Source organism: Rhinopithecus roxellana, chromosome 19 (genome assembly GCF_007565055.1).
Source record: "Rhinopithecus roxellana isolate Shanxi Qingling chromosome 19, ASM756505v1, whole genome shotgun sequence".
Lineage (NCBI taxonomy): Eukaryota > Metazoa > Chordata > Mammalia > Primates > Cercopithecidae > Rhinopithecus > Rhinopithecus roxellana.
In genome coordinates this window covers 21,567,377-21,579,834 of record NC_044567.1, presented here as the reverse complement: position 1 = coordinate 21,579,834, position 12,458 = coordinate 21,567,377, and the positions used below count along the sequence as shown (strand labels likewise).

The 12,458-nt window shown below is 39.3% G+C and overlaps 1 protein-coding gene across 3 annotated transcripts in view; it reads left to right on the top strand.

The window, feature by feature from the left end:
- AATF (apoptosis antagonizing transcription factor) overlaps positions 1–12,458 on the top strand; it is a 113,189-nt gene that overhangs the window by 87,663 nt on the left and 13,068 nt on the right. Inside the window, exons 11-12 of one of the 3 annotated variants that reach the window (XM_010376871.2) lie at positions 401–472; positions 8,695–8,775. The exons of 1 other annotated variant lie outside the window; for it this stretch is intronic. In XM_010376871.2, the coding sequence (XP_010375173.2) occupies positions 401–472; positions 8,695–8,743 (121 nt within the window). In that variant the 3' untranslated portion in view covers positions 8,744–8,775. The remainder of the gene's footprint in view (positions 1–400; positions 473–8,694; positions 8,776–12,458) is intronic. One more of the 3 variants, XM_010376870.2, reaches the window with a different exon arrangement.

The window sequence follows — 12,458 nt, the reverse complement described above, 5'->3', positions numbered from 1 at the left end:
TCCTGTCATTATTCCCTAAACAATACATTATAACAACTGCTTACATAGTATTTACACTGCATTAGGTATTTTAAGTAATCTAGAGATGAGTTAAGTATATGGGAGGGTGTGTGTAGATTACATGCAAATACTGTGCCATTTTATATAAGGAACTAGAGCATCCGTGGATTTTTTTTTATCCATGAGGAGTCCTGGAACCATTCCCCCACAGATCCCATAGGATGGCTGTAGTTGGTCATCCCACTGACAGTGGTAAGGGCCTATGAATTTTTCCCTGTCCCACTTTGTAGCCAGATGTTCCAGTGATCGGTTTTGGAGTTTGTTAACTCACGGAATGTGTTTCCTCTCCTAGGTTAATGGTTACTAATGTTGCTGCCTGTTTGCTTCCTGCTTTATTTAGGTTTCATGTCCTTAGCAAGCTACTGAGTTTCATGGCACCTATTGACCATACTACAATGAATGATGATGCCAGGTGAGTAATAGATTAATTATGTGTCTCAAATGGCTTCATGACAGCCTGATATTGACCTGCTCTACAGCCTTCGCCCTCTCCATTTCTTCTTATCAGTTAACCATTTGTCATTGGCATCATAGTAGGGATCACATCTCTTCACCCTCATAATTACTATAAAACCAAACCAAAATCTTGCATAAATATCAGTGCTGCCTTTGGTGGTTTGTTTGGTTTTCCTGTTTTGTTGTGAGCTTTAGCCCAGCTCCCTGGGACATCTGAGCTCTCTAGGACAGGGCAGGCGGCCCATGTTCTTGCCGTTTGTACTTGGGGCTGTTGTGCATATGCTTTCCTTTTGAAAGTGGCTCTAGCGAGTGCTCTGGAGATGTGCATATGTTGTATTTGTTGGGGATTGTGAGTGTTTTTATAAAAGATATGTATGCTTATTTTATAAAGCTGAAACGAGAGAAATACAGAAAAAAAGTATCCTCATGATATTGCTATTCAGAGATAACCTTTTTAAAATAACAGTTGCTTCTGTATCTATTAATCAGCATTCTATAATGAAGAGCTTCCTCTTCTCCCTCATTTATTTACCGTTTATTTATTCATTTATATCAATATGGACTCATGTTTTCGATGAGTTATATTTATTTTGATGTTAAAATTGTCCCAGATAGTGGAAGTGCCTTCAAACTGGCTTGTGTCCTTCAAAGTTGTCTTCAGTCATTCTTTGAGTACTTCCTTACTTTCTGGCACAACAAGATGTTTAATGCTCATCTTAGACTTTCCATCTTCCAGCCCTGAAATCAGTCTTTCTTGAAGGAGCCCTGGTTCTTTTTAGTGGATTGTGGTATTTAGAAACCAGTATCGAGGTACTAGGGGTGCTTCTTGTTAGTGAGTGTTGCTATTTCTAGGCCCGTCAGGAGAGAGAGAAGTGTACGTGTATATACTCGCACATACACAGAAGACAGCCACTTTTAACATCCCGCAATATTTCACTTCAGCTTTTATAAGTTCCCTTTCAGTATGTTCCTGTTTTTCTTTTTTATATTACTGAAATTATATTCGGGAAATATTTTATATACTGAGAGCGTTTTCATGTCATTAAAATACATTTTTTAAATGACCAAATAATATTGTTATAATATTTATTTAGTCATTCACTAATTGTTGGACATAATGCTTGAGAAGCATTTTTTAACATATTTACCAAGTGAAATTATTGGTCATAATATAGGCACAGGTAGTTTTTGCCAGTTTTATCCCTCAAACTACATATAACCGTTTTATTTGAGAGTATTTTGTTAGCTACCAAATGCCATCAGATTTTCCACCCCTTGTCTGGAAAGTATGAGATCTGCAAATTTTGACAAACACTATTACTAGTTTTTATTTGGTTTATTCAGTATTTTGAGCACAAAACAGCCTTTGTATAGTTCTGAGTACATTTATATCTGGCCTTGTGACCCCATCTGCTATCCTGTACTTTGCAAGTGAATGTCTAGATATGGCCATGGTTTTTTGTTCATTTCTGGATCCAGCCTGTTTAAAAATTTCAGAGTAAAATGAGTGCATCTTAGATTCCCTGTCAGGATGCCATGAAAAAATTACATCAAGAAGAAAGCAGAACTAGATTTTGAAAATTAAATCAAATCCTTTAAGGTTACATTATTATCCCAGGCATAAAATGAAACCTGATTTAGATATTAGTGGCATCTTTTGATCATAGTACTATAAAATCATTCAGAAATCAACTTTATCCCATTCTTAGTTGGAATTTTACTTGAATCCCTTGAGGGGTACTTAGTTTTTCCAGACTCTTACCAATATTAACTCCTAATTTTTGAAGGTCTACTATTTGCTAGACATAAAAATTACTTGAAAATGACTCTATGAGAATTAATTTGGGTATGGTCTATAAAAAATATAAAACCTGACTACAGAGGCATAAGGAAATGGAAGTTCATCTTTCTGACAGGATAATTCTAGGGATGGTAGGCAATTGTTGGCCATGGCTTTTGCTTCTCAGTGGTGTTAGGACCAACATCTCTTGGTCTTTCCCCCGTGGTTGCAAGATGGCTATTGCAACTTAGGCCATCAAACATGCATTCAAGGCAGGAAGAAGAGGAAAGAGCTGTGCCAGCCATACCTGTTTGTTTTTAGTCAGAAAAGTAAAAGCTTCCCCAGAATTCCCTTCAGTAAACTTTTTGTATTTCATTGGCCAGAACTGTGTTACGTTGCCACTCCAGGTAGAGCAGGCAAGGGAGAAGGGGTTAGGAATGTGTTTGCTGGGTGACAGTCCTTGTGACATTTATAAGGAAAAAGGACTATCCCTTGTGGACTGATTTCTAATTACCAGCATTGTTCTCCTGCTGGTTTAGCTGCTTAAGGAATGTGATAATATTCTTGTAGCTGGAGAACTGAACATTTGTTTTTACCAAAGTGCACACCATTCTCATTGTGTTTCCTAAGGATAGGGAGATGTGTCCATATCAACTGCTCGTGCTTTATGGTTTGAATAGGCTAGATTAACCATGGGTACAGTAAACAGGCACTAACTCTGTCTCCTGGTATCAAAATTTTTAGGGCCAGTAGTTATTGTTAACTTTTAAGTAAGAAGGAAGCAGTAATAGCTTATCCTCCTTTGTTTTTCTTTAGTGGAAAAACGAAAGTGGAAGTAATCTAGTACCGTTCTATTCTGTGTCCCATTTGTACACCACAAATAGGAAGCTTTCATAATTGTTAGAATATCAGTATCACTGCATGCTACTTTTCCTCAAGTAAATAGTTTTGCTTTTCCTAAGTGATACATATGTCACTCTTGGTGTGCTGGGGGCATAGAGAATTTTTTAAAATGATTTTAAGGCAGTGAAGGACTTTATAAGCATGACTACAGGGCCAGAAGCTATAAGGTAAAGTATTAATAGACCTGATTACATAAAAGTCACGTTGAAAAATACATCAGAAACAAAGTTAATAGGTAAATGATGAACTTGAACAAAAAAATTCCAGCGGATGACATATTTTTCTACTATGTAAAGAGTTTTTACGAATCTCTAAGAATATCCCAGTAACAATAATGGACACAGCATGTCAACAAACAGACTTAAAAATCAAAACAGAAAAATTTCAAGGGCCAAAAACCATAAGCACTTTCAACCTAATTAAAGAAATGCAAATTATTATAATGAGATTTCTTTTTATTATTTTTTTTGAGACAGAGTTTTGCTCTGTCACCCATGCTGGAGTGCCATGGCACTATTTGGGCTCACTGCAACCTCCGCCTCCTGGGTTCAAGTGATTCTCCTGCCTCAGCCTCCCGAGTAGCTGGGACTACATGTGTGTGCCACCATGCATACCCCGCTCCTTTTTGTTGTCCCTATTCAGTTGGAAAATATTAAAAGGATTAGTAATACCCATTGTTGATGGTGGAAGGAAAAACGCACTTTTGCATACTGTTGTTGGAAATGTAATTGGCAAAATCTTTTGGGAGGACTATTTGACATTGTGTTTCCAACTTTTTTTTTTTTTGAGATGGAGTCTTGCTCTGTTGCCCAGGCAAGAGTGCAGTGGTGCAATCTCAGCTCACTGCAGTCTCCGCCTCCTGGGTTCAGCAGTTCTCTTGCCTCAGCCTCCCATTGGTCAGGCTGGTCTCTAACTCCTGACCTCAGGTGATTTACCTGCCTCAGCCTCCCAAATTGCTGGGATTACTGGCGTGAGCTACCATGCCTGGCCCTGTTTCTGATCTTTGAATGTTTCTGTTAACACAGAAAAATCTACTTGTAGGAGATAGCCATTAATAGTTGCCAAATACATTTGTGTCAAGGATCTTTATTGCAGTATTGTTTATAGAAAAATAAAAAATCCAAATGACCCAAACTAGATAATCACAGTAAAATCATTCAATGAATTTATTACTTTTTTTTTTCTTAATAGAGACAGGGTCTCACTGTATTTTCCCGGGCAGGAATGCAGTGGTGCAATCATAGCTCCCTGCAACCTCCAGTTCCTGGGCTCAAGGGATCCTCCCACCTCAGCCTCTTGAGTAGCTATGACTAACAGGTGCACACCACCACACTCCACTAATTTTAATTGTGGTAAAATACATGAAACAAAATGTTCTGCCCTTTTGATTTCTTGTTCCCAGAGGCACCTGCTCTTGTGGTTCTTAGCTTACCTGCATCTGGAAGTAGAAGCCCTCGTGTTTTCCTTAGTTGCTCATTGGTTCCAGTTTATCCTTCCACACGTGCCTAAATTGGATTAATCCTCAGTGGTTTTGGTGGGGGTGGTGTGTCCGGTTGCATATCCTTGAATTCCCCCCATATCCCTTTTCCAGTTTGAACTCAGTAAATTTGCCCTTGGTTGACTTAAATTGAAACTGGAACGTAGCTCATTAAGGGAGAGAGAGAGATCTTTAACACAGGATATTATCCTGTTAGTGTATCCTGGTGGAGAAAGAAATGTTACCTTTGAAAGGATAGTGGCATCTTCATTTTGTTCTCCTGTTGTGTGGTCTGAGTAGTGTTACCTATTTAGTTAATTTCTGCTGATACAAATTCTTTTCTCACGCTAGGAATTTTTCTCTTCAAGCGCTTTATTTTATTTTATTTTATTTTTTTAACTTAAAATGTAAAGTAGCCAAGTTGTGTCCCTGTGTTACCAAATTTCCCTTTGGGGCATTTCCTTCTAGGTAGATGCTGGATATTGATTGAATGCCTTTGGATCTCCTTTGTTAGTGGAAATCTCATGCAATCCCTGATAGTTTCTATGTGCTGGTCTAGTAGATCTTTACTCTTCTCCATTATGAGGTTTACAGGTGGTTTGTATTGTATGCCTGATGAGCATTCCCAATATTGAGAGAAAACAAAATAAAGCCAAATTTGTCCGTGTATTATGTGTTTGCCTGCAAGGGAGGCGGTTACCATGAGCCTAAAAATGATTCCTGGCTTTGTTAAACCCCTGATGCTCTTGACATGGGGCAGCTTAGCTCCCAGGACAGCGTCATCTTTTTTTTTTTTTTTTTTTTTTGAGATAGAGTCTCGCTCTGTCACCCAGACAGTGGCATAATCTCGGCTCACTGCAGCCTCCGCCTCCTGGGTTCAAGTGATTCTCCTGCCTCAGCCTCCCGAGTAGCTGGGATTACAGACACGCGCCACCACGCCTGGCTAATTTTTATATTTTTAGTAGAGATGGGGTTTCACCATGTTGGCTAGGATGGTCTGGATCTCTTGACCTCGTGATCTACCCGCCTCGGCCTCCCAAAGTCCTGGGATTACAGGCGTTAGCCACCACACCTGGCCTACAGCGTCATCTTTAAGAGGCAAAGGATCGCTTGTTTCTGTAGAGCCAGAGCTATTGGTGGCCTAAGGAGAAGAAAAGGCTTGACATCTCATTGGTAGAGAATCCTCTCAGCATATCATCACCAGCAAAAGCAGGTCAGTACTTTACTTGCATGATTTGCAGGGCTGTTGTTTACTTGTCTATTGAAGTTATTCTAAGCTCATCAAGGACCTTTTAGAAACAGTGCTTACATTGGGTAATGTGGAATCCCACCCGCCCCATGCCATTAGACCAGAGGGAGTATGATGTGACCATTAAACATGTATATGCACATATCAAAGTATCACCTGCACCCCATAAATATGTACACATATTATCTATCAATACAGAGAAAGAAAAGCCAGTATTGGATACCGATATGGTTACTGATATGGTTTGGATTGGTGTCCCTGCCAAATCTCATGTTGAAATGTCATCACCAGTGTTGGAGGTGGGGCCTGGTGGGAGGTGACTGGATCATGGGGGTGGATTTCTCATCAGTGTTTTAGCACCATTCCCCTGGTGCTGTTCTCATAACAGTGGGTTCTTGAGAGATCTGGTTGTTTAGCGATGTGTGGCTTCTCCCCTGTCCCCACTCTCTCTCTTGCTCCCGCTCTGGCCGTGTGAGGCGTCTGCTCCCCCTTCGCCTTCTGCCGTGATTGTAAGCTTCCAGAGGCCTCATCAGAAGCTGGACAGATGCCTGGTGCCACACTTCTTGTACAGCCTGCACAACTGTGAGCCAAGTAAACCTCCTGTCTTAATAAATTACCCAGCCTCAAGTATTTCTTTACTGCACCGCAAGAATGGCCTAATACACATGCATTCCAAAAATGAAAATAAAATAAAATAAATGGAGATGATCTGTCACTATAGTTCTAACAAAGTGAAGAATTTGGGGTTATGGAAATAAGCATCTGCTTTTTGCCTGTGTTTCTGACAGACCCTCTGAGGCAGACTAAGTTAATTGTCATTTGTTCTGTGGATATAAGTCAGTAAAATGCTAGTGTGACAAGAGAAACAAATACTGACTGAGACCCCTGAGACAGGAAGAGATGTGTTCCTCAGAACTGGCCACTGACTCAGATTTGGGAAGGGGCATCCATGTGAACCTGCTCTGTTGGCATGGGTTTTGGCTGTCAGGATGGAAAGGGTCTGGTGACAGCAGTCAGCTTGATGCATGCCAAAGAAAATAGGTGTTTGCCTTGCATTAAATGCTGCTTCAAGGAGAGGTTATTAGATAGATTTGACTCTGATACTGTTAAAAGTGTAGGTATTGAATTTTTCTAAGTAGATTCCCCCCCTTATTCCAAAAATGGTAGCAAGATTAATATTTTGTAGGTACTCCATTCCTTTGCACATAACTTAAAGAAATTCTCAATATGTACAGCAAGGGTTTCAATTTTAGCTCCCTATTCTGTCCCCCAAAATAAAAAACCACCTTTCCCACTCCTTTTATAAAGTCTGCTGGCATTGAAAAAGAGCAAGGAGAGGATCCTTTAATGATAAGTACTGAGCACCAAATACATTATTGTTTTACATCTGGAGTTTTAGAAAAGAAATGTACAAATGTAATCCAGCCTTGTAAAGTGCTTTGTCAACATCATTGCCACGTTGTTCTCGAGATGCCTTGGTCTAATAGGATTTGTACAGGCAATTTATCTTCGGCTTGCCATTTTTGTGTATGGGTCTGCACCCTAAATATGGGCATACGCTACCACTCTACTGATGATATTCTTTTCCCCCATTTGGTAACCCAGAGGTTAGTTAAACCATTTCTTGCTCCCCGCTACCTATATTTAATAGGAATATGCACTGAATCATGGTGAGATATTCTGGTATAGCTTGCTCAGCATTTGAGAACACATCAGTGAATAACCCCTGAAATACCCTCCATAGAGCATTTTCTGTTGGTTAAAAACTTGCAAGCAAGAATGGTTAAAGTGCAGATGTTTTCTCTGAGGCTTCTTATCTCCTAAAAAGACACAGGTTATTCTGACAGGTGAGACAAGCCCGGGCAAATATGCAACATTGATCTAATCAGCAGGAACAAGAGCAATGTTTTAACTGGGGCTGCCTTTTACCAGCGTCATTAAAGCCTCCCATTACTCTTTTATTAGAGGTTCCCTCTCTTCCTTATCAGATTACAGAATGAACATAACTCATGGCAGTGATTTGATCTCTTGTTAAAGAGGATTACAGCTTTGCATTAACTCGGATTGACACAGTTTATAATTCGCTTGTTGATTCTCAGGCGGGCAGCACCACACATTTGACCCCCCAGCAGTGCTGAGGGGAAAGGACCCCCATATATCATCATTAAAGATGGCGTCCAGCACAGAGATAGGGACACAGGGCCTTCTTCCTCCAGTGATGTCAGAAAGGACAAAGGAAACACTCTCAAGTTCAAACCGAAGGCTTGGGCCAGACTGGGTTGGAAGAAAAACACTGCTGTTGTTTCTTCGATTTTTCCTGATTTGCTACTATTCAGTCTCTTATTCTAGAGAATTTGCATTGTCAAAATGAAGCCTTGGCTCCAAGCAGGAGGTAGAGTGATAAAAGCACATCTTCTAGAAAGAGATTTGTAGATGCTGAACAGATAAATCCTTCCTCAAAATGGGCCTTTTTGACTATAGTTCTCATTTCTGCACTTATATTCTCAGTGCTTCTTCAAAGGATTGTAAATCCTCTTTTTTCTCTAAAGGGATATTTCACATTCTTTAAAGTGTGTGTAAATGTTTCTCTTCAGGACTTGTTTTTAAATTTTTATTATTATTGGCTTTCTAAATATATTGCAATATCTTATAGATATTGTATTAATCACAACTAAGTAACTTGCAAGTTACTTGCAAGCGGGTAAGCAATAGCGAAGTTTTTCACCTTAGTTTAGTTAGTCATAACCATGTTATTAATGTTTCCCACAGTGATCACCAAGCCAGCAGTCGATTGCTAAGATACCATGTCTGTTTCTAAGTGCAGTTGTACTTCGCTCTGATGTATCCACTGTAAGTCTGTCCCCTGTGTCTGATGGGCAATGAAATAACAGAGAATAATCATATCATATTTCACTTACTGAGAGTTTACTATATGCCATTGCACCAAGCCCTTCACATACATTTTCATTTGTTCTTTATAAAAAAAAAGAAGTGATTGATGTTATCTGCATTTTATAAGAATACTAAGGCATAGGACAATTTAACTTGCCCAAGTTGAGCAGCAAGTAAGTAGTGGAACAGGTATGTGCGTCTAAGAGTGCGGTCCCCAACCCCCACTGCTATTGCCAAGAAATTAACAAACTTTTAGAAATATGTGGGAATAATGTGCCAAAGGGAAGGCCCCCCACCCCCACCCCTAGCTGCTCTTTCAAAAACTTCCTTGGGGGGAAAATCTTTACATTAAAATGCTCCCCCCCCCCTTTCTTTCATAGGACAGATACTTTCTATATAGGAAGTTTTTGCCTGTCAGTCATTCATATGTTAGTGTGAATCACTGGATTCCCAAACCTGGTTTTATATTATCTCATTCTGGTTACAAAGACCTTAGACCTCATAATTAGCTTTGACTCCCGATCCAGTATATTTAGTCAGTTTATGCTTATAATTCTATTCTCTGCCACAGTCAGGCACCTGTCACCTACTTTTCTTAGAGACAGTATCTTTTTCCCATATAATAAAAATAGCGCATGCTTATGGAAGACAATTTGAAAAATATAGAAAGGACAAAGAAAAATGTGTCATTCTGCTATTGAGGGTAGAACATTATTAATTCTTTCATATGTTTTCTTATAGAATTTTTTGTGTATGTATTTTATACAGATATATACATATGTGTTTGAATCTTTTTTCAGATTAACTTATAAGCATTTTGATGCCTTAAGTATTTTTAAAAGCATTTTAATAACCTTATAATCTGTTACGGAATATTTATTATTGTTGGACATTTAGGTTGTTTGTAATTGCCTTTCTTTTCAAGTAGTCCTGCACTGAACATATATATACAGAAATCTGTGTTCTAGGTTTTACTGTGTCTTTAGAATAGATTTCTGGGTCAAATATCTCAGCTTGCTAATGACTCTTGATGAGTTTTAAGTTTTACTAAGTTACATGACTCCTTTCTTTCCAGCTGAGGCTTATGTCATTTTATCTTTGCGAAGAGGAAGAACTGTCTTTTTTCTTTTTTCTTTCTTTTTTTTTTTTTGAGACGGAGTCTCGCCCAGTCGCCTAGGCTGAAGTGCAGTGGTACAATCTCGGCTCACTGCAACCTCCACCTCCTGGGTTCAAGTGATTCTCCTGCCTCAGCCTCCCAAGTAGATGGGACTACAGGCATGTGCTATTACACTCGCCTAATTTTGTATTTTTAGTACAGACAGGGTTTTGCCATGTTGGCCAGGCTGGTCTCGAACAGCTGACCTCAGGTGATCTGCCCACCTTGGCCTCCCAGAGTGCTGGGATTACAGGCATGAGCCACCACACCCAGCTGGGAGAGCTATCTTTTAAAAAATATTTTCTGTTTAGATATAAAAGTTACCTACTGTTTTTAAGTTCATAACAAATGACACCTTATTGAGGACGTATAATGTGGTAGGCAGTGGGCTATAATCTATGTTTATTTTCTCATTTAATAGTAAATTTAAAGAGTATTAATCATTTATTTATATAATTTGTTCTGTTTTTATCCTTTGCCCATTTTCTTTTTGAGTTTTGACTTTTCTTTATGAATTTTCTTCCTGTATGAATTCTCTATATTATGGCTATATTTATGGTTGTATAAAATTACCTGGATTTTGTAGATTTTTCACATTTTGCTTACCTGTCAATATTAATGATTTTTATTGGTCACATAGAAGTTTTACTTTTTAACCTAATTAAATATATAATAACCTTTTTGTGGGGGGTGTTTTTCATTGTTTTGTGATTAGGCAATCTCTCCTGTATCCCAGAGCAATTATTCACCTAAATTTCATTTAATTTCATCTGTTTTTTTCTTTTAATCTACTTGGAACATTACTTTAATATATTGTTCAATGATCTTCACTTTTTATTTCTACGGCCTCTTTTTTTGAGTCCAGGTTTTTTCTTTTGTTTTTTTTTTTTTTAAACAAAAGACAAGGTTTTACTCTGTTGCCCAGGCTGGAGTGCAATAGCACAATTATAACCCACTGCAGCCTCGAACTCCTGCACTCCAGTGATTCTCCTGCTGCAGCTTCCCAAGTAGCTGGGGCTACAGGCACACACTACCATACCCAGCCTTTTTTTTTTTCCTGTAGAGACGGGGTCTTGCTATGTTGCCCCAGCTGGTCTTGAACTCCTGGATTCAACAAGTCCTCCCACCTTGGCCTCCCAAAGTGCTAGGATTACAGACATGAGCCATCGCACCTGGCCTTTTATTTTTTATTTTATTTTATTTTATTTTATTTTTTGAGATGGAGTTTCGCTCTGTCGCCCAGGCTGGAGTGCAGTGGTGCAATCTCAGCTCACTGCAAGTTCCGCCTCCTGGGTTCATGCCATTCCCCTGCCTCATCCTCCCAAGTAGCTGGGACTACAGGCGCCCGCCACCACACCCAGCTAATTTTTTGTATTTTTAGTAGACGGGGTTTCACTGTGTTAGCCAGGATAGTCTGGATCTCCTGACCTCGTGATCTGCCCATCTCCGCCTCCAAAAGTGCTGGGATTACAGGCGTAAGTAAGCCACTGTGCCTGGTCAATTTTTTTTTTTTTTAATTCCCACATAGACTATTACACTAACAGCCTATTAGCCAATAGTCTCTATTCTCATCAGTTCTCTGTTTCATTGCCAGATTCACCTTCCTCAAATATCACTTAGAGCATGTTACTCTTTGCCTCTAGAATAAAAGCCATACTCTCAAGCCTGCCAGTTAAGGCCATCGATGACTTGTTGTCTTGCTACCTTTCTCTCCCTATCGCCTATTTCACCCCGTGTGCTGTCCAGAGCAGACACCTGCAGTCCCTGGGACACACTCCCTATTCTGCATGTCTGTTCATTCTACTCACAGCCTGCAGCATCTCCCAGCCCCGTCTCACTGTTGTTTCCTGTTGAAATATTCAGTCATAAGGTCACCAGCCTTTCTAGGGAGACTTCAGATTCTCCACCCCCACCGAGCAGGTGGCTTTTTCTTCTTTGAACCCATTCTGTTCCTCCCTAACAGTTATACTGTTAACTGTATAACAGTTCACAGACGCACTTTTTGGGGGTTTTTTTCTTGCTAAGAATGTTAACTTAAAAGTCAAAGAAGTATGCCTATGTTTACTGTAATCTTGTATTTGGTATTATCAAGATGTATATATTTGGAATAATTTAATTTCAATTGTAGCTGCCTTATATAGCATTTTGTAGCATTTTAGCATTTGCAGAACACTTCATTTAAGGTTTTTTCCAGTTATTGTTGGCCTTCTGAGCTCGGCAACTGACTTAATATTCCTGAGCACCTTATGCCCTCGCTCATATGCGGTGCCACCCTGGGAAGCCTTCTTTATGGGCCATGGTTTCTTTCTTTTACATAGTGAAAATAGTCCTCTTGTTCACTGGATTCTTGAGAATAAAATGTTCTTTTTAATTTTTTAATTTCTGAGAAGGACTATTTTAAATGTAACCCCTACCAGATAATTATTTAAATAAACAAAATTTGTGTTTTCACATCTGTGTGTGACGCCACTGTCCCTGAGCATGC